Raw genomic sequence first — 23,144 nt, 5'->3', positions numbered from 1 at the left:
AAGTTGTACACAGAACAGCACAACATCCCTTCAGATAATATAGAACAATGGGGCTGCCTGGGCTGAAATATTAATACCTTTTGTCCTTCCTGGTTCCCCTACTGTATTTCCGGACCATGTCATATTGGGTTGGCAGAGTGAAACGGTATATAGACTTTTTTAAAACACTGGAATAAGAAACAATTAAATACTTTCAAAATGCCTGGAATATAAAGGTATTGAGCAGGCTGCACATATAGCTGTACGCATGAGACCAATGCATCAGACCTGTGAAAAAAATGAAAAACGCAGGCAGTACTGATCATCGTCCAGGTAGAACTTTGTTGCAAACATGTGCCATTTGAAGAGGATATACAAGGCAGAAACAGATGGAGAACAGATATACTGTCAAACTGGGAATGGTATCCAACCTTAAGCTGAAAATAGCTGCTCTACAACAAGCGCTGGCAGAGATTAATTAAAAACCTTGCAGTCTCCTTTCCATGGATCGACACCTTGCATCTCTGTTCACCAAAACTTTCCTCTGCGCTCTAGCGACCATAGGCTATTTACATTATGAAAACCATGCATGATCTGTCACTTAAACAATGTAGGTTACACACGTTGGAATTAAACATGGAACCTGCAGCATTACGTGAGTAATTCATTGGATATGTGTTCGACGTTTGTGGTTGTGTACTGATAAACGGACAGCTGCTGCTAGTGGGATCCTCCTGCTGCTCTTATACTGTTGCTTCTTTTAACTCTGTTCTTAACTTCTTTCTACTCTTCTCCATGATTCTGAATTCATTTTACCCATTCTTGACATTATTCCGGTAGAATGTCTCAGCCCTAGCAGTCGCTTTATCGCCTTTAAGGCGTATTACTGGTGATATTACAAATAAGATAAGTTGTGACATTGTCGCACCAAGCACAGCCACAGACTTTTAATTGGAGCCGTTTGAATAAAGCGAGACGTAGAGCCAGTGCACTGCAGACAGATACAATGAAAAACAAGAATTGATTAAGTCAATTAATTACCAGCTGCATTATTATTATCTGCGGGGGTCCGTTATAACTGCCTCTGTGTCAGTTTCAGCGCAGTAGTTTAGGTAGGAACGCTGGTTAACAGACTGCCCTCCCACTAGGGCTGACCCCAAAAAAATCGATTAATCGACGTTCGTTCGATAAGCACGGGAATCGATCTTGAAATAACAAATCGACTATTCTATTAAAAAAGAAAGGGGCCCATTTTGGTCCGCCAGGCATGCTTGCGCAGCGCCTCGCAACGCCTCCTCCGTCCCCCCTCGTGTTAACAACAAGGAAGTCAACTGAACAAGTGCAGCTGCAGTCCCAGGAAAAATAAATCAAAAGTGTGGTTGCATTTTAAAATACCGTATTTGAATAAAGGTTGTACACAAGAGTGAAATGAACCGCTGGGAAAATCCCTAATTGAGAGTGTAGGCAAGCGCACCACAGCTATCAGCGGACATTAAATATAGGCTACCATCTCTCTCCATATTTCGTTTGATAAAGGCATATAAAAACATTACTTATACACCCAATGAAAATATAAACTTATAGAGTATAGATCACTTGGAATTATAACAATCAGTTGAGGATTGCCTCCAGACTTCCCAAAACAAACTGGTTTCTTGCAATGAGTCTGGTCCACAAGATTCGATACACCACCAAGATACCCATGTACCTGTCTAAATACTTCCTTAATGTCAACGAAGTCCACACCCACACCAGAGGGAGCTCAACAAACCATGTGCAACCCAGATTTGGCACAAACAAGGGACTAAATTAATTTCGCTCTTATGCCACCAAAATGTTGAACGCCCTACCAACAGTCATTAAGACATATGCGAATCCCTTGACTCCTTCAAAACCACTCTCAAAGGGCACCTACGGATAGCTGGCTCCCGTAAAATCTGAATCCCCCACCCACCCCTTTTTCCCCTCACTGTTTTCTTTCCCCTTTTAGGTACCTTTTTACCTACCTTTTACCTTTTTTCGCTATATAGAAGAGTATATTTGTATGTCTCTAAATGTTATGATGAATTGAACAAGGTAGACCCTCCTCTGTAAACAAGTCTATTGGTCGTCCACTCACAGTTAACAGATTTTTGTATTGAGTGGTGCTTGAAATGTACTGTAATTCTGCAAACTGTTAATAAATACTTCAATCAATCAACCAAAATTCTCTAAGGCGGAACTACCGTGTTCTGAGTCGTTTGTTTCCGCCCGGACATATTTGCAGTGCGCACATACATCAGCCATTGAGAAAACCAGCTGGACTAGCTTGCACATCGATTACAGACTCCGCTTGCTATTGCATAGCAGCTGGTAAATATGCTACATGTATACAAAATAAACCCAATCCTTTATGCAGTCTGTTCATGGGTGTTACTGGACAGATTAAAGTAGATATGCATGACTGCTGCAGTTAATCCGTTGTGATCTGAAAAAGAATGTGGACTTTAACCACTTGCTACTGTAGTACCAGTTAGTTATCTAGTTAGTTATGTGACCACAGGATATCCTCTAGCTCCAACTATCGTGACCACACACACACACACACACACACACACACGGTTTTATCAGTTCTAGTAACTTTTCTCGCTCAATGTTTTCTTTACTAATGCATGTCATTTGATCAAGTCGTTATTGGTGCTGAAAAGGATGCATTGATGACATTGTAGTTATCAGTGTTGATTTTCAAGGTACAGATTGTCCTAGGAAGTGGAACCGCCAGCTTTAATCCTCCCGTTTAATAACATAATCAACTACAGTATATCTGCAAAACCACCCATAATGAAGGTGTTGTGTGTCAGACAAAGCACACAACATCAAAACAAGCTTTGTTCTTCACAGATATGAGATGCCCTGGTAATTACATGGCACTGAGTCCCAAATGTATTGAAAGAACGCCCACTTCTGCTGGCCTTGAAGACTTTGGGGGAGAATGTGTGCTTATAAACCGTGTCTTACAGTTGTATCACCAAGGGTGTGCAACTAAATGTCAGATAAAACACAAATGCTCAGAATCCAAGGTTTTACATTTGTGCATGAAAGGCGGTGGTGATTTCCTTCTTAATATGTTTCTCTGACTCAACTTCCTCTCGATCATTAATCTATTATCTTCTGACATATTTATACAACACACACACACACACACACACACACACACACACACACACACACACACACACACACACACACACACACACACACACTAGGCTAATTATCACATATTGCCATGTCTTAATAATGAGTTTAGAGAAAAGAGCCAGAGAGAATGAGTGAAAGAGGAAATCTACCCAACTATGCTATCCCATAAGGAACTGTGTGCATCAAAATCCCCAAGTGGACTCATTGCTTGTTTTTCTGGCTGAATGGGTAATGAGGACTTTCCGTCTGTACAACTGAGGACATCACAAGGGACCCCTGGCTCTCTGGTCCAGAGAATTATACCTTCACCGCAATGGTGAGCTTATGTGTGTTGCAGTCCCGCCCCCTACCAGGGACCAGGAAATGATTCCCCGTTAATTTTCCTCATAGACATTTCAAAAAGTATTTATTTAAAGACCTTTTGAGCCTCGGACAAATCATGACAACAAACAACATTTTTCGGGCCGAACAAATAATTAGAAAGAAGAAGAAAACGGCATGTTACGACACTGTTTTTTTTTTGGGGGGGGGGGGGGGCACGGTGGGTCGCCTCACAGCTAGAAGGTCCTGGGTTCGATTCCCGCTCGGGGCACTGTGGGTGCTGGCGGCGTGTTTCCTCCTCCGCGTCATCAGTGCCCATACCCTCACAGGTACCCTCACAAAAAACATGCAGTAATCCTGGTCTCTAAACTGCCTCCCCCTGGCCAGCCGGGGCGCCTGATGGAGGGGAAAGGAACTGGTTGGAATAACGTGTTCCTTCCACGCGCTACGTCCAACCAGGGAAACTCCCCCGTCAGGTGTAAAGGAACAACTTGGACACTCAGGCATGAAGGAAGCATGAGTTCAAGTCCGTTGCTCTCCCCATGTCCCCCATATATGGGGACTAGGTTGGCGGAGGGTGTGTAAAGCCCAGGATCACATTAGATAATTGACACAGGGGTGAAAAATGGGTTACAAAATCGTGGGATAAAAATTAAAAGAAACAACACTGTTTTTGTAGTTTTTCTTCTTTGTAATTATTTGTTTGGCTCAAAATGTTGTTGGCTGTCATGATTTGTCACAACTCGAGTTGGCTTTTTCCGTGGCGTAATCGTCTTTAAATAAATACTCTTTGAAATGTCTATGGGAAAAGATTAATGAGGAATTCACTTCAGGTCCTAGCGTCGTCATGAAAGGGGGCGGGACTGCGACGCTCTATAACTTGTTCTTTTTAGAACCTTATCTTTGGTCAAATGATACGTAATGTCTTCTGTGACTCTATGAGCCTGATGGAGGGGAGATGGGTTGTACAATGTTCTGGTTATTAAACCTTGTGTAATGGTGAAGAGAGCAGGGCAAAGAGTGGCAACAGCTGGCCAAATAAGATTAATTGCCAACTTTCATGATTACGTGTGAAAAATAAAATAATGATTATTTGTATTATTATTATGCAGCCCTAGTATTAACACATCAATACAGCCCCTGAAAATGATTAATGCTGTATTAACGTGCATGTACAGTAGCAGAGCTCATACAATTGACCATGGATTTGGTCTGCATAATAGCTGTGGGCTAAGCATCAAGTGACATTTGCAATGCATGCAACATGATCAACTAGTTTACCAGACAAAGAGAACACAACTTCATTAATTTAGCAATTTATATACTGTAGATACACTACAGCAACATTATAATTTTTGTATGAGAAAATAGAAGTACATTTCATTTGATCAGAGGCTGGCTAAAATCAGGCTTCATATAGATTATCTTCTTTCAAAACCAAAGACTGACCTTTTACATGGTGCCCTGAAGGCAGACATGATCAATACAATTACAAAACTGTACTCTCCATACGCATCCATATGCATTCACAGATTTCACACAAATGCATGCTATAGTATAGGCAAGGACCACTGCACTAGTCTGCTTAAAAGGATCCCTGGCTAATAAGCCTTACATTTATTTTTAAATTAAAAACACCTTCAATATTTTATTTATTTTAGAAGCAAATCAGCTTAACCCTGACTTTGGTTAATTGTTTGGAACCTACAACGGACGCAGTTTTATGGCTACTGTAAATTAAATATTTCACAGGACCTTGAGAATATGTCATCAACTACAGCCAATATCCTGACATTTTGATTCATTGCCAGCAGTGTTTCTCATTTCAGATTGCATGCATCATTTCCTAATCAAGAAAAAAAGGCCTACTTCAGATGGAAGGGGATGAGGATAGCCAAGGAGGGCTGCTATGCTCCAATGCTCTGTCCTATTAAGAAGTTAAGAACATTGAAAAACAAAAATGTGTGCCTCTGCCTCACTCTTCTGCAACTTAATCTTATATCTATCCGTCTATAAATCACGCTCTCTCTGTGCGTATGGGTATGCATGTGTATCTGTCATTTGCGTATCTTGAGATAACCATCCAACCAATCGCCCTCAAACCTGGCATGCGTATCGCCGAAGACCCGAGGCAGTGCGGACGCGGTACCTGTGTGAAGTAAGTCGGAAGGTTCTGGCAGTTGTCCAGAACCATGATAATTATGTCAATAAATGGGCATAAATGGAAATCCGGTTCCTTCAGGGATCTCCAAAAAAGTTATATTGACCAGCTCTACTGTCTGCCCATAACACTGGGAGACAGTAGGGCTGGGCATTGACTTTTTTTTGCCAGGTTTATTATTTTAGCCCCCTTTTTTCACTGCCCTCGTATTCACACAAGATCTGTAAATACTACGGGATCACTATTTTTTCCGATTTTTGATTATTCAATTAACCTACATGTATGAGCAAGATTAAGTTAGCCTTTGATTGATTGAATAGTTTATTGAACATAAACATAAAACAGCAACAGAGTATAGTCAAACATTCAGTTAAAAACTTGGGATAGCACCAAATGCACCCTATGCAATTAATTCATAGACATGACATGAATAATAACAACAAAATTCAGAGGTTTTAATGTTGGTTTCGATAAATTTTTTGATGAATTGCCCAGTGCTAGCAAACAGATACAGAGATCTCCATATAGGGGCATAAAAGGGAAACATGTGTATAACATGCAGACTTGCAAGGTGCACCATTGCTCCGATCTGCATAAAACTTGGCATAAACACTGGTAAGGGGTCTGCCATAAAAACGCCCCTGGTGTGACTCCAATTCTCAACTGCAAATGCTGTTCAGTCTGCCATGAGAATAGTTATTAAACCGAAAATCCCAAATTCATGAAAATCCTTTGAAATCGGTCAATATTTGATGTTATTGAATAAATTACAGCCATTCCACTTATTGTGCATAGACATTGATAATATAATAATAAACCTTTATTTATATAGCACCTTTCAAAACAAGGTTACAAGGTGCTTCACAGAGAATAAAAACTAATGCAATGCACACCATAAAGTTTCATAAACAACAGTTTGCAATAACAAAAAGATAAAACGAGCAATATACAGAAATGGAGTAGGACATTTAGGAACATTTAGTAAAACATTTAGGCTTTAAAAGCAGCTTTATAAAAGGACCTCAATGTGCGCTGTGGGACATAGGGCTTGAGTAGATCAGAGATGTAGGATGGGGTCAGATCAGAGATAGCCTTACAAGTTATTAATAAGATTGTATTAATCAATTCTAAAAGTGATTGGAAGCCAATGCAGGGATGCCAGGATTGGTGAGATGTATTCGTCGTATTTTGTTGTACCGGTCCGGTCAGGACTCGGGCTGCAGCATTCTGAACTAGTTGTAGACGTTGGATGGATTTGTTGGAGAGACAAGAGTACAGGGAGTTGCAGTAATCGAGGCGTGAATAAATAAATTCATGGATTACTTTAGTTAAGTCAGGGGTGGATAGGAAGGGCTTGATTTTGACGATATTTCTAAGGTGGTAAAATGATAATTGATCAACATCACAGGATGGTCTTGATTCTTCACATTCTAGCTTCCATTTCGAAATATTGATCAAAATGTCTAAGGTAGCTGAATAAATAAAATACTTTAGGGGAATTGTTGGCATATTTTCTGTTTTATGTGCTTTGAGTTTTATATAGCACATTATCTAAGTAACTGTTCTTAAATGTGTTTTTAAAGTTGTATGAGATTAGGCTTATTACTAGGATAATCCATCTGGGCATAAGGGCAGAAATAGCCATGCCTTACAATTACTTTAGCTGAAGTGTGATCACTGCTAAGTCATTGAGCTACCCTTGAAACAACTGCCTGCTGCCAGTCCCACTTCACATCATCCCCGGACCAGTTATTCAGTGACACCTGAGCAGGCACACAAAGAAATAAGGCTTCAATGCGCTTCATGCATTGGAAATTGGGAATGAGTGTAAGTCGTCTGGAACAAACAGACGTGATGTGCAATTTGAGATAGTAGAAGCTCCCAGTGCTAAAAATGGTCACAGATCTTTAATCAATCATGTCAATTTCCAGTGGAACTGGTTAACGCTGCTGGATATGGACCAGACACCTGAACCAGATGGATAATTAGGTGACGCTTTTCTCTTGGAAATATTACTTTCACAGTTCATCCAGTTGAGAATTACTTCCAACCCAACGTATGTCTTTCAGAAGCTGCCCCTGTTGCCCAGCACTGACGCTTCTGCTTTGGGAATTTTTGTGGGAGCCAATCAAAGTTGAGAAGACCTGATGGAAAAATATAAATTGGCCAATATGAGCTTGTGGGATGTCTAAATATATAGGGGCTTGTGGGGGTGCTGAATCCATTCCATAAGCTATGCAAGCAGGACATCATTTCATCATTTGTGTAGGGAACAAGAAACAGAAAATCAGTATGCACTTGATAAGGGGATGGCTGCACCATGGTAATAGATGCATTTCTGTTCTGATTATCACAAACCTCACCTTTCAAAGTTAAAGGGGAAAACCACCCATTTTCAACATTTTACTATGTCATTAATATACCTTAGAGCTGTTGTGTGGAAATAATAAAAAAGTCCCCCCATTCTGTGTTTCCTAGAACTGTAATTATGAAAAAAAGCATTAACATGGTCAAGATGAGTTTCACCAGATTTTTTTCAGACCTCTAGTTCTAGTAAACACAGAATGGGGGAACTTTTTTATTATTTCCACACAACAGCTCTAAGGTATATTAATGACATAGTAAAATGTTGAAAATGAGTGGAATGCCCCTTTAATGCCAAATTGTACCCATTTCCATTTGACTGTAGGAACCCCAAGAATTTATATTCTTCGTCAGTGGTGTATTTATATACACCACTCAACAAAAAAGTGAAAATTATGGCCACCACAATTTGATGGATTGGTCCCCTGAAAACAAAAGTAGGCATGGCCAATTATCGGCTCAGATAGCCATTGTTCCTACAAAAAAAACCTAATGATTGGAATGGATTCAGCACCCACACAAACCCCTAGTTAGACATCCCACAGGCCTATAGGCTCCGAATCTAGGGTAACAGCTTTATGGGTCACAAAGGTTTTAGTAATGTAGGGCTCCACGGCACAAATCCGATCACTGGAACGCACGCAGACTGTCATAGATGTATTTGACTGATTCTGACATTTGCATTATGAAAGTAAAAGTCAGACTCGATAAAATACATCTATGATAGTCTTGATCCAAGGCTAGTAAAGTTGCATAATATGGACGCCTCAACTTACGCATTAACTTATGTTGAAGCTTGTATTTACAGAACAACATCAATTCATATTCTGGGTCAAATCAATAACTTTGCGCTTGCCTGTCCATGATCATGATCATTATCATCTCAGCATATTAAATAAAGTCATGGAAAGTCCATGCTTGTCCGGTTGTAGTAGCCCCATTACAAAGCCACCTCGCCCCCGCCTCCTTTCATTCTCATCACTATTTTCAACCCAAATGCCTGCTGCTGAGTTCTTGGGCCAGATAAAACTAATATGACATCATGACACATGACACAGACTTCAGCATATACATTTGATTTGTTTTTGTAGTTAATTTTCGCTACTTTTCTATGAGGTTAAATGTGCAGGTTTCTCAGCTGTTCAATAAGCCTTGTTAATTAGCCTGCATGCAATCAAAGCAGCAGGCATTTTAAATTCAAATATATCCACGCTGTTTGTAGCTGTATGGCAGAGCTTTCCAAAGTAAACGTAGAGCTACGTGCACAGTGAATTCCACACTGTAGCTACCATCACCGTCCGAATCACCTGCTGGCTGCTGCTTTATGCCTCGGGACCGTGGGGGGTAAACCATATAGCTGCCGATGCGGACATTATTTGGGAGAAAAAGAAAGAGGTCGTTGTGTTTTGTCACTGAAACAATGACGATAGACATGAAGAACTGTTCGTAATTATAAATAGCCAGTTAGCCACAGCGACACGGTCCATCTGAGACACCTAACTTAATATTTTCAGGAAAATTGATGAATTAATTAATTAAAGAGAAAGGCGTACTGGATGCCACAGTTGCAACTTCACCCTAGGGGAAACACTGGAAGTATATTTCTGGGGGGGTGCATGATAGCCCCTTCTTCCCACTAGACTACACATCCTACACCTACATTGTAACTGACAGCTGAGCTGATCTTCTGTCAGTGCTGAGGTTTCCCTCCACAATTCCACTGTCAACTTCTGATCAATTTGTTCATTTGGGCACATAATAGTTTGGGGATGGTCCATTCCAGGCGGAACCGGCCGGTAAAGCAAAACAATAAGTAACATTGTTGGTGACATGGGCCTACCGGCAGCCTGTCGTTGACAGACTGAGTGCCGCATAGTACAGTCAGCCACAGGCGGAGTGCTGCAAAACGAGCGAGCGAGCGTAGCCTATCCACTTTCACATTGAGGGGTTATACGAGCGGCCCGCCCTCTTTGGACTAATTCACATATTTACTGAGAGCATTGGCAAACTTTCATTGAACGAATGGCTGTGCACAATACACAAATCTATTCGACTGTGACGGCCTTGAAGTCGACGCGTCGATCGTGATCGACTAATTGGTTAATGGTTACCACTGCTCTATAGCAATGATTGCTACGGGAATATAGAGATCTAGCACTTATTTGAATAAATATCACAGCACCGGCTTACTCTCCATCTTACAGGACCATCCCAATCTTACTATCAAAATAATGCAAAAAACAAACAAAAGCATGTCTCTGGTAAAGACAAATCTGAGTGTAAGGTGGGAGTCAAAGATTTAGACATTGCTTATTAATTATTACTGCAATTAGCCGCCCTTAAGAATGCGCTGTTACAGTTCACTGGTGTAGAAATAATTTGAAATGGTTCAGTAGACACAAAAGCCTTCTTAAGCGATGGGTAAGCTCTTTCATATAGCACAGCTGTACATCCTACCTACAGTAAGTGTGGGTTCAGTTGCTTTTAGTTTATGGAGTGTTATGACCAACACACCTGACATTGCAATTAGGAGAACGTATAACTGTTGATTATGATTATCATTCATAATTTCAAATGGATTTGTTATATTATTTGTGTTATAAATGTTGATTGTTGATGTCTTTTTCACATAAGAAACTGTTCACACATGTAGGTTTGATGTGGCCCTATCTGCTTGATGTGGCCCTATCTGCTTTCTCTCCACCCAACTTACAATATTACTGTAAGTCAGGTTTCACAACACTGAGTGCTAGAGCTCTTCAGATGAAAACATGACAGCCCTCCTCCTGACCACATCGACCTAATCGACCCTCGCAGTTTAACCATAGTTCTGAATGACAGTTAGGAGTGCTTTTTACTGCCACCATCTACTGGTCCACAGTCGCTGCCAACAAAAAGAAAAGAAAAAACATTCCACCTTGCGGCAGTGGCTCAGGGGTAGAGTCACAGTGGCCGGTAGAACAGCTGGATGGGAACTGCGAGGCTTCCAGTTCGATCTCGTTTTTTTCCAGAGTTAGTGTCGAAGTGTCCTTGAGCAAGCCGCTGAACCCCTAATTGCTCCCGATGTGCAGATTGGTGCCTTGCATGGTTTCCTCCGCCATCGGTGTGTGAATGGGTGAATTAATTGACAATCTATGTGAATCGCTTTGGATAAAAGCGCAATATAAATGCACCATTTACCTTGCACTTAAACAAATTCTAATTTAAAAAATCACACCCGTGTGAACTGAGTGGTGTAAGGTATTATATAGCCTGATCAGCTGTGGTCTGACGTAATGTCTGACGTAATGAAATCAGCATCAACCAATCAGCATCAACCATGCTCATGTTTTGGTACGAACAGACACGTAAACTAACAAAGCTGAAAAACTGGGTGGCCATAGCAACCATGCTCATTTTTTGAGCACAGACAGACAGACAGACAGACAGACAGACACGTAAACTAACAAAGCCAGTTGTAGGAGTGGTTTACACCACTCAAAAACGAATACTCCTTACTGGATCTGACACCTCCTCAGTATACAGCGGTGGAGTGAAGAGAAGTGGATGCACAATCCACAATGTAATGGACTAGGAATGTGTTTTTCCAGGGTCTTCTCTTCAGGAGTTAGTTTGCAATTCAAAATGTAAACAGAAAATTGCAGTGCACTGGCCAATGAATTATAATTAAGCTGAAAAGTAATCTATGGAAGACTATTGAAGAAAATATACATCCAGAATGACCCCTCACCCCACTATGAAACTCTTTAATGAATACCCAGCCCGGACCTACAGCACACCCCACTGCCACTACAAGTTATTAATCTCCTGCTGCCATTACGTTGTCAGACATGTCAGACTTTACCATACCGACCATGACTCATGCTCAGCTGACATTTTCCCTTCTATTTTGTACTGAGAAATGACTTGAAATGACAGCATAAGGACCTATAGTGCATTGTACCAATTTGTCATGAGTGCTCGTGAAGGTTCTTATTATGTAGTCTGACATTCTCCTTAATGCATTTGGGGCATTGGTAATGCTCCAAAGAGCATAATTTGTTGGCTAAAATCCTCTGGCACCGGACCACCTCATGAAAACCATGGTACTGTAACTGGACTGGTCAATTCCACAAGAACTGGTATACAGTGGCAACAATGAGAGGCTTGTTAAAGAATGTTATTTGAATAAAGGCCTCCATCCCTAACAGAAAAGCTTTGAGGTTGAATCCAACATGGGGGGCTGAAATTAATTCAGCTATTTCTTATTCAAATAACTTTCAATATGTTCGATTTAGGTTTTTCTTGTCAGGCAGTCCAGCTCCAGCTGACAGGAGAGAACATCTCACTTGAATAAATTGCACTAGCCAGGCATGGGAACCGAGACAGATCCTTGTGTGGCGAGAGATTACTTGGCGCTTTACAAGCCAGAAATGTCAATATTACCTCCATCAATCTCCAAGCAGAGAGAGTGTCAAAGTTCAACATGTCGTGCCAAGGCAAGAATGTGTTGCTCGCAAAAACTGCCCTGGAAAAGGCAAGGAGGAACTTACTAGACTCTGTCCAAGTCACGAGAATGCACCAAAAACAAAATAAATCATGTAGAATCATAAATCATAAATCTGTGTAGCCTATTGATTATATTGTATGATTACAGAATGACAGCCAGATGTACCAAATGTATTACTTTACTTTTTCCTCCTCCAACACAAACAAACAGCATTTTTTACAATCAGATCACCCTGCCAACCAATATTTTCCCTGCCAAACCATCTTCATTTTTGAACACCTACAAATCGGTGACTTTCTAGTACTTTGATTTCCCACACAATTCTTCAAATAGTGTTCTTTGCCCATCCAAAAATGCAAGACTGTTGTTATGACTCATGTGAAATTGCCTACTTAATCTGTGTGTGTGTGTGTGTGTGTGTGTGTGTGTGTGTGTGTGTGTGTGTGTGTGTGTGTGTGTGTGTGTGTGTGTGTGTGTGTGTGTGTGTGTGTGTGTGTGTGTGTGTGTGCGTGCGTGCGTGCGTGCGAGCGTGCGAGTGAGTGAGAGAGAGAGGGGGCTGATTTAAACATGCGTGTTGTCCTCATGAGCTATTTCCCTTCTAATGCAGACAGTGTTTAACTGATGATAAGTGACACATTCGACAGAGCAATAATAAGCGACACATCCCCACAAAATAACGTCAACTCAAAGCACAGCATATGGCTCATTACTGGCCTGCTCTGCACTGTGTAAACCCCCACCATTTATTTCGCTTACATTAGCCATGTTTCATATGGGCGAGGTTGCTGGAAAAAGCAAAGCATACGATATATAATGGGAGGGGTGGTTTAATGCGAGCAAGAAATGCTGCATGTCAAATAAGCCATGAGGCATGATGAAGACAGCAGAATAATAATCACATCCAGTGATCCTGCAACAGCAACTTAAACGTTACCTTGATAATGCTGCTTCTGCGTGGTATTCCAGATTTGGCATCTACACCCACAGAGGTGGTGTTGTTGGCGGTGGACGATGTCTCATGCCCGGCTTGGTTGCCAGGAGGAGGCACGGTGCCGTGACACCCCGTGCCGACCATGTTATTGTTGCCCGATATGATCCCACCACAGTCCCCGTTCAAGACGGAGCCTTCGCAATGCGTCTTGCCAGCTGCTGCTGCTGCTGCCGCCGCGTCCTCGTCGCCCGGCACGGCTGTGTGTCCTGGATTTGACGAGGAGGGAGGCACGCTGCTGCTTCTGTCGTTCTCCCCGAGCTCCGCCATAGGCACTTTCTCTAGCTCACACGGACTGGTGGAGCCGTTAAGCTGCAGAAGCAAACCCCTTGTGTTTCAGCTTTACTCCAATTCCCTGCCTCTGTTATTGTTATTGCCTCGTAGTAGTAACATGTTAAGAATGGGACAACGTTCCGGTTCATATCTGACAACACATGTTCATCGCCACGCTGATATCAGGCAGCGGAAACGCTGCTTTTCGTGCATTGCCATTGAGGAGGTCTGTGGAAAGGAAAGAAACCAGACTGATTAGCATACTTAAAGGCAGCATGACAGTAGTAGAAGCTGTATGAATGTGTTATAGGCAGGCTACTAGTTAGTGGTTTCAGTTACAGCTCAGAGGAGCTCACTTTACTTGTATTCGGCACGCAGTACGACGGTGTCGCTTTGCAACAACAAAAAAGCGAAAAATAAAACAGATCCACAAACATAGCACGCGTAGCACCGGGGAGCTTTGTTAGTTTGTAGATCTGTTATTACTTTTACAAAGCGATGGAGTAGCTTCAAGACTCGTACAGCGGTTGTCTAGTATTTTTTTATTTTATCTATATTTGATTATTTATTCGCACGAGCCTTTTCGTTCCACTTTCCACAAAAAATATGCTGTCTTCAACGAGGAAAAGTGTCGACGCTACTTTTTCCTAGTTAAAATACGTCTTGTTTGTTGGACGAAAGGCTTTGCAACACGATTTTTTTATATAATTGGATGAGATTCATCATTCATCCCATTATTACAAAAAAATCTAGTGTTGCAAATTGCGGCTACCACGGGGTGTGAGGTTGTCAACATGAAACATTTTAAATGCATAACATCCATTTTTCCTCAAAATAATGCTACTTCTCTATTCTGTTGTTGTTTTGTTGAGCATTATCGAGGTGTTTGTGTAAACCCCCCAAACAGTACGCGGTCTTCTACCTTCAGCCAATCTCCCCGTATCTCTTATGTTACAACAAAAAGACATCTCGTCTGTCAATTTAGATTATAAATCCATGCCGATCCTTTGGCTTTTCATACTTGCCTTTTGCTGTCGAAGAAAATACAGTAGGTCGTTCTTCCATAAGTTGCTGTGAGCTTGTGGCTGTGTCTGACTGAGTTTGTGTGGAGAGAAAACTGCTTATTGATGTGTGTGTGTGTGTGTGTGTGTGTGTGTGTGTGTGTGTACTACTAAAGCTAGTATAGTTGCTAGCTGACCTGGCTAACCTGCTAGCTAGGTAGTTTTCAGTCTTATCGAAAAAGTCCAGCATCACCAGTTGCTTAGTAAAGGACTCTGCAGGAGGCAGTGATTTATCTGTATCCACCGTCCCAGTGTTTTACCATTCACCTTTTGTTCAATCACTTCTACAACAAGGACCACACGTACTATAAAGTTACATTATACATTACAGTGACAGTATGTTTGTATTTTTACCGGAACTCAAAATATGCAAATTGATCTTCGGAGGTTCACTTTAAAATCTAACTGAGCCATAGAGGTAGGAGCCTATTTATTAATTTTGTTTACCTGATTGTGATTTGAAGAAAAGTGAGAATGTTCTTCACCATGACTCCTTTTGTACTGTACTGTAGCCTACTGTACTGTGTGTGTGTGTGTGTGTGTGTGTGTGTGTGTGTGTGTGTGTGTGTGTGTGTGTGTGTGTGTGTGTGTGTGCGTGCGTGCGTGCGTGCGTGCGTGCGTGCGTGCGTGCGTGCGTGTTAAGAGAGAGAGATTTCACTGCAAAATATGTTAATTGGACAACTAAAGCATTTAAACTTGCTTTGCTTGTTTCTTGTGGTATTGGCAAAAGTATTTGGGCATGACTGTTGTGTTTCTCCACTTTCAAGTTCACGTCATTTAATTCTTGTACAACAGAGCCATCTGCTGGTGTATATCTGCTATTCATTCTTAGACTCGTCACCTCCATGCATGGTCAGCGTGTATTAATGTCGTTTTATTTATCTGCCCACTTTTATGGACAATCAATGTATGTTTACACAAAGTGACACATTTAGTTACAGTACAAGGTCAGAGAATGCAACAAGAAAACCCAATCAAACCATGGTTAAGTAATCATTCGTTATTGAAATATACTATTCCACTGTATTATTAGATTAATTATTAGATGAATAACAGATTATGAGGTATTATAGATTTCAATATACCGTATGCTATCAATTCCGAGTTTATCCTTTGACTTCAGGCTGCTCACCACAAGCTTCTCCCAGATCTGACACCATGGCACCTTCCTCACTCTTTAAAAGCTGGTGAGTGGTATCACCCTCCCATAACCATTCTTCCTGCGACTATGGGAGATTGACTGCCATAGTGCATGTGCATATGTGGTGGATTAGGGCCTTCTTGTTTTGGCACTCAACAGCGTATTGCACAATGATTCTTAAGTGGTACAGTTTTTTCTCTTCAATATCAGGTCACACATTATCTTTCAGTGACAGTTTGGCTGGCTTGTCTCCCAGGGACCAAACAACCAACCATCAAAGGAATTATTTAATCAAAGTCAGATTCACCCTTTATAGTATAGAGCAGCAGTTCCCAAACCTTTTTGGCCATGCACCCCCTGTTACCTTCCGACCTAACCGACCTAACCGACCCAACCACATGGAAATATAAATTGCATAAGCTATATAGAGACATATATTTCCTATTTATCGTTTGCCTACTGCCTTAATTTCAGTGTCGCATAGGCATGTAGCTGGACACCAGGCAGCCACAGATTTATTTCCGCATCCATATGTTTTCTTCAAATCAGGACAGTTGATGTACTCATCCACATATTTACAGGGGTCGGCTGAAATGAAAAAATGACCTTTAGGCAAATACAGTTGAATTTAAATCTTATCTCAGTCTACTGTATTACACTTTGTGTGTGCGTGTGTGTGTGTGTGAGACCAATATACTTACTGCAAAGCTTATTTTCACAATTATTGGGACAGGAAGCGCATGGAGGCCCGTGCGAATAAGGTGCCACACCTACAAAGTTCCCGCTGTTGGATAAATTAGGAAGATAATTGTCATAATCACTTTCTGTCACACACTTTCTTTGTGACAATTGACTTGATATGCAATGTGGCCCAAAAAAGAAAGGGGGGAAAGGCTATGGATCTCCTTCCTGCAGTGCACATAACTCAACTGATATAACACATATCGATGCTGCTTTCACTTTGTGGTGAATGAAATTAAGTTACAGTGTGATGTAAAAAGTAGCTTATATGATGTGGACCACTTATTCACCCCAAGCAGGACACAAAGTTTACATGTAACATGCTTTCTGCCTCTGGGCCTGTCTGCACATGCAGTACTTTGTTAACAAGTATTGTATCACAAACGTCAGTGGCATTTCAAAGTTATAATAGCCTCGACATAGCCAGCCTTCATCTGCCTTTGGAATGCATATTGCCCCAGGCAAGTCTGGCCCCTCTCAATTGTGGGAGGACTTCACCGACGTCCGAAATGGTGACGGCCAACCAGATTTGTCTGGAACCATGCTATAATCAACCAGGGCCCAGTATTCAAATATGGGGCGGGACATTGCTAAAAAAAAGGGACAAGACTAATATCCACGCAGTGATAGTAGTATCGCTACGCAACGTTAAAGTTAAATACAAGAAACCCTACCAATTAAAAAATGTCCCCCTGTATTTCCTAAGTGTCCCCTGAGTGCATTTGTCTTATGCCATTTGCGCTATTCCAAAGCCCCATCAGGTACATTGTTATTACCCATTTAGGACTGAGGCCGATTCTAAAAATGCTAAATCCTTTTCTGAAAAACTATGTATTCAAAAATGACAAAAAAAATTATGTTCCTATATAGTGTACATAGAAACAGCTACCCCAAAAGGGGTTACAGAAGGGGTTCCCATCCTTAAAGGGATATTTCACTTTCAAAAAAACTTTTGGTCATTTGCCCTCCTATTATGTGAGGTGCGGTGCCTGTGTTTTTCGTATTACTTTTTCATTTATTTTTAATAATTCAGGGAAACAATAAGGCCCCATAAACAATATTTAAAATAAATGAAAAAAGTAATATAAAAAAAAACACGGGCACCTCACGTATTAGGAGGGCTGTGTGAGTCACCAGGGAAAAAAAACAGGTGTTTTCGATGAATCTAACACAGTTGAAGTTGGGTGGGTTTCTATAGGAAGGAGGTTGAAGTTACAGTGGGTTCTGGGAAGGGGGCGGGGCAGCTAAAATTAATATCAAATATCTAAATACTGAATCAAGCAACTTAAAAACTGTCTGGGGTGTTCACATAAGCCTGAGTAGATGATAAAATGAACAAACGTTTTTTGAAGATGAGGAATAAAGGTTGGATAGTGGATACTAATTTAACTTACGCTCTGTAATAATGGCAGCCAAAGAGGTAGACACCGTTGCACAGTTTCATTCCACAGCCTACTTTGTATGAGCTGTACCACACCACCTGGAAAGGAAATCATTGTTATCAAGATGTACCAAACCACTATTGTTAACAGGACGGAACAATAATTGTATAGTTGATATACTGCAAGAAACTCAGCAATCTGCAGCTCTCAGAATACCTTATTATTCCTCATCTCATTTAGTATAAATTAATGGAAACTTAACTAACCTGTTTGTATATTATTTGAACAAAAAATAACAATTACATGATAATTCAGGATGGATATTTGTTGATATTTCAGTAATACTCATGGAATTGCAAAATTGTATATGGCTAGAGGGAATCAACAAGCTTAAATTGTGATTGTCATATTCTGTCATGATTTCAGCAAGCCCTCCTCCCCCACCTGTTTGTGTTACAAAATGTGCACCATCATACTGGACCTCAAGTATGAAGAGTATACATCAGCCCCAGTACTAAGATTGCCCAACAGAGAATACACATATTTCTGCAGCAGAATAAATAAAAGCATCTCCAAGATAAAACTGTGCGGCATAGAGCACTGAAGTCTGACGTCACTTTCAGTAGAGGGCGCCAGTACACAGGTTCATGTATTTTTTTATTTGCATTGAAATCCCCATAGGGGGATTTTAGGTCGCTTCATATAAGAACTGTGTTTGAAAAATAAATCGATCATCCTGGCCTTTCTGTCAGGGGGGTGGCTGTGCGTCGTTAATGATGTCCATTCATATTTGATACAGCCAGTTTCTGGAGAAAATGGAATTAATGTGGCCGCAATAGCCTTGAAACTACATATGAAAGCAATGTTGCTGCTAATATACGTCACGCCCAGCTGTCAACACATTGCGTTCCTGAGATTCCTCGTTGACTTAAGCTCAGCTGGCGGTGACTCAACTCGTACTAACCACGAAACATTAAATATCTATGGGGATTTCAATGCAAATAAAAATTACACAAACCTGTGGACTGGCGCCCTCTACTGACAGTGACGTCAGGACTTCGTGCTCTATTTCACTGGCTATTAGTCCATCCTCACTTTATCAGTCACTATATGTTTAGACACAGCATCCTGAACAGTTGAGTTGAGAAGGATATTGGCTACAGCTTATCTCCAGTTTAGGTTTGCTATAGGGTTACGCTAGGGTCCACGCTTTAGGAACTGCGTGTGTGTGTGTGTGTGTGTGTGTGTGTGTGTGTGTGTGTGTGTGTGTGTGTGTGTGTGTGTGTGTGTGTGTGTGTGTGTGTGTGTGTGTGTGTGTGTGTGTGTGTGTGTGTGTGTGTGTGTGTGTGTGTGTGTGTGTGTGTGTGTGTGTGTGTGTGTGTGTGTGTGTGTGTGTGTGTGTGTGTGTGTGTGGAACCCAACCACATGGACCCTAGCGTAACCCTATGGAAGACATTCAGCAAAAATATGATATACAAGCTCACACAATGCATAGCAGTGTGGTGCGTTGTGACTCGTGAGCTTGTAGATTGGCTATTTTTGCAGAAGAGATTTGGTGTAGGGTAAAATGAGTGGACCAAGTACAGAGCACTTGGTTATTCAGTTCATTTAAATATAATAGGGTTTAAATGAAGGGTGTGTGTGGAGATTAATTAATACCAGGCCCGGCCCTTCCTACAGGCCGAGCACGCATGCAGCCGCCTAGGGCGCCATGGGGGAGGCAGGCCTCTGTCTGCCCAGTGTCCCCCCAGTGCCTTCCCACCCTCCCCAATGTCTGCCCAGGGCCTCCCTAGTAACTCACCAGTGCCTCCCCAGTGCCTCCCCAGTGTCCCCCCAGTGCCTCCCCAGTGCCTCCCCAGTGTCCCCCCAGTGCCTCCCCAGTGTCCCCCCAGGGCCTACCCAGTGCCTCCCCGGTGCCCAGTGCCTCCCCATTGTCCCCCCAGTGCCTCCCCAGTGTCCCCTGCAGTGTCCCCCCAGTGCCTCCCCAGTGTCCCCCCAGTGCCCATTGTCCCCCAGTGCCTCCCCAGTGTCCCCCCAGTGCCTCCCCAGTGTCCCCCACAGTGTCTCCCCAGTGTCCCCCCAGTCCTCCCCAGTGCCTCCCCAGCGAGGGGGCAATGGGGGGGGAAATAATACAGGTAAGACCAATTAAGCATAACATAGTCATTTCCAGTGTTAAATTGACTGATCCCTTTACCTGTGTATAGTGCCCAACAGATAGTCCATTGGTGGATCCATTGGGGTACAGATAATGTCCCACCTCGTTATACCAAGCCGTGATCACCACAGACCAGTCGTGTCCATCACTGGAATAAAAGAGATTCTCACCCATTTCGTAGCCTGTTTGATTGATTGAAATATGTATTAACAGTTTGCAGAATTACAGTACATTTCAAGCACAACTCAATACAAAGACTGTTAACTGTGAGTGGACGACCCAATAAAGCATTACACTTGTTTATAAGAGGGTCCACCTTGTTCAATTCAACAAAACATTGAGAGACGTACAAATAGACACTTCTATATAGCCACAGAACAGGAATTCATCATAAAGGAGGTAAAAAGGGAAAAGAAACATATACAGGGGGGAAAAGGGGTTGGTGATCGGTGAAACACATGACAACATTTTGATGAATGGATGTCTTTTAAACCACTGCATGAGTTTCCTGTAAAGCTCTTGTCTGTAGAGGACGGAGCAGGGAAGGCAAGTGAACCATACCATACCATTCAGTAAACGGGAGCTGGGTGGTCCATGTTCATTAATGCAATTGTCAACCCAGTCCTGGGCAGACTGTGCTACATCATTTGCCCAACTCTATAAAGGGAAGGTAACATATAAAAGTCTGATGAAACAGAGATTATTTCCAAACCGAGGACTTGTGAAAAAGTGACTCTTGCAAGTTAATAATTTGCTGGCATCCCCCTCCCACCCTCTTTTCTAGCGAAAGTTGATTTTCTACGTAACAGATGTTCTTTAACTCGGCTCTGCTACATTTTTCTCCCTGCTCAGCACAATTATACAACCATCATTAAAAGCAGGGAGATAGATATACAATAACAACCCCCCCATGGGGAACAGGAATAGCAGAGCCCACCGGTGGTGCTGGGGTGGCGCAGAGAGCAAACTGCAGAATAATACCAGGAACACATATGCAGAGGAAGGAACGAAGAATCCAGTCTTAGGTGAGCTTAAATACCCCACCCAATTGGTCAGCTGATTGCCTCATCAGCGAATGACATGTGTGTCTTGCATAACACTGAATGAGCCCCTCGAGTATATCTGACTGAACTAACTCCTCAAGCTAAGTATCATTTCTTAGACATTATTACTACTGTACATGCCCACAGCATATGATATTCGTATGTACTTCTAATACTTATTGTATACAGTATATGGAACTATTGCATGTATGGAATTAACAGGCCTACCATCATTAGCATGTCTTCAGCAGTAGGTTCAACTGCTCTCCTTAATGCATTGTGGGTGTTAACGATCTCAGCCTGAACGTCCACATTATTGGCACAAAATTCTATGCACACGCGTGCGCGTGTTTCAGAAGAAGAGGAACAATGAAAAAGACATTAAAACCTATTTAATTCTTAGCACTCTGCAACCACATTATTGTCCCCCTGCCTTTCATCTAAAGTTATGTACATTGTACACTAGTTTGTTGTCCACACACACACAGACACACCCACGCATGCACACATTCACACGCACGCACACTAAGAAATGTGATGGGTAAACATTTAATAGGTAAACACAAGGATTATATTTACTCTGGTACAAAAAATGTCTTGATCTACTCACTGATAAAAAGGCTGGCATTAACAAAGCAATGTATATTTAGAATTGTGCCAACTCCTATAATTTCTGTAACATTTGTTGGCATGGTGTCAAGGGAAATGTCCTGCTCAAAGATATTTTAGCAAGGAGTGGAAATATACTTGCTGCTTTATGGCTGTGTTTTCTAACATTATCATGTCATGGACCCCCAAATTTATATTTATTTTGCTGCAGACCCCATCTGAAAGAATTGTGCCAGGGACCCCCATAAGACATTTATGTTGTTAAACCTTTTCTAAATAGTTACAAATTCACAATTCTTTAAAAAATTGCACATCTACAAGCTTACAGCATAATTGTGAGTTGCTATATTAACAAATTTAGCTGGGTACCCATCCCCTCAGACCCTCCTCAAAGACCCCTAGGGGTACCCTGGCACTACCACATTCTTTAACCTTTTGAACCTGGGATGAACATTTAGGGGAAATAACTGATCTACAATTGTATAATGCGTCACTCCGTGACGCGTTGTGAGCTTGTAGGATATTTTGTACAACAGGAGGTTGCTTAGTACAGAACCCTGGGGGACTCCTGTCAACTAACTAAGTAGGCTAGGATTTAAGTAATTAAACACCAACCCACTCTAAAGCCCTAACCACACCAAAGGGTCAAGACGGTTTTAGCGGTGTTATATGTCTTGTTGCATGTTGATCCACGTTGACCCACGTTGACCCTAGTGATTCAACGCATGGAATTCAATGGCCAAAGGGTCAAGACGGTTTTAGCGTTAACTCCTTGAAAGTTGCAACCGTTTTGACCCAAGGAGTTGCATGGTGAGTGGTGACCCTTTGGTGTGGTTAGGGCTTAAGGCTAAGGGAGATAAAATGTCTTAAAAAACAAGAGAGACCACTGTAACATTCACTTATTTCTTACCTGGCTATGGACCCACATTGCAGGATGTGTTGAAAGAGAGAGATTTATTAGTTAGTTAGTTTTTCAACAATGAATGTAGCAGAAATATTTTTCACTGTCAGAATTATTTAATTCAACATGACATGACAGGACTAATCAGTGAGTGAAATTTGTCCAAGATATTCATTTTTCTTCCGACAAAGTATATGCTTACCACATTGCATCCAGACTCCCCACATTGCACTCCAGAGAAAACCCCCGGCAGTATTAAGAGACAAACCACCAAAGCATACATAGTCCTGGTTAGGTAGGGCAGATGCCTGTATACTGTATAAAAAATAATTGTCAATGATTATGTGAAATGTCTTTCA

The 23,144-nt window shown here is 41.7% G+C and overlaps 3 protein-coding genes across 3 annotated transcripts in view; 1 reads left to right on the top strand and 2 right to left on the bottom strand.

Moving 5' to 3' along the window:
• Window positions 1-13,972, bottom strand: part of plcl2 (phospholipase C like 2) — a 45,368-nt gene extending 31,396 nt beyond the window's left edge. Inside the window, exon 1 of the mRNA XM_079504614.1 lies at window positions 13,426-13,972. Within this exon, the coding sequence (XP_079360740.1) occupies window positions 13,426-13,749 (324 nt within the window). The 5' untranslated portion in view covers window positions 13,750-13,972. The remainder of the gene's footprint in view (window positions 1-13,425) is intronic.
• rftn1b (raftlin, lipid raft linker 1b) overlaps window positions 1-23,144 on the top strand; it is a gene marked incomplete at its 3' end in the record, with an annotated part of 282,384 nt that overhangs the window by 140,896 nt on the left and 118,344 nt on the right. The gene's annotated exons all lie outside the window — the stretch shown is intronic.
• Window positions 13,898-22,812, bottom strand: LOC306925051 (cysteine-rich secretory protein 2; the record flags this gene model as incomplete). Its single annotated transcript, XM_079503733.1, has 7 exons — window positions 13,898-13,980; window positions 16,656-16,738; window positions 18,090-18,175; window positions 20,272-20,414; window positions 20,799-20,889; window positions 21,504-21,575; window positions 22,795-22,812. The coding sequence occupies 7 exons, from the start codon at window positions 22,810-22,812 to the stop codon at window positions 13,898-13,900; spliced, it is 576 nt and encodes a 191-aa protein (XP_079359859.1).

Source organism: Electrona antarctica (assembly GCF_951216825.1).
Source record: "Electrona antarctica genome assembly, chromosome: 6".
Taxonomy (NCBI): domain Eukaryota; kingdom Metazoa; phylum Chordata; class Actinopteri; order Myctophiformes; family Myctophidae; genus Electrona; species Electrona antarctica.
Note: the sequence above shows the minus strand (reverse complement) of the source record. Positions and strands in the feature narration are given on the sequence as shown.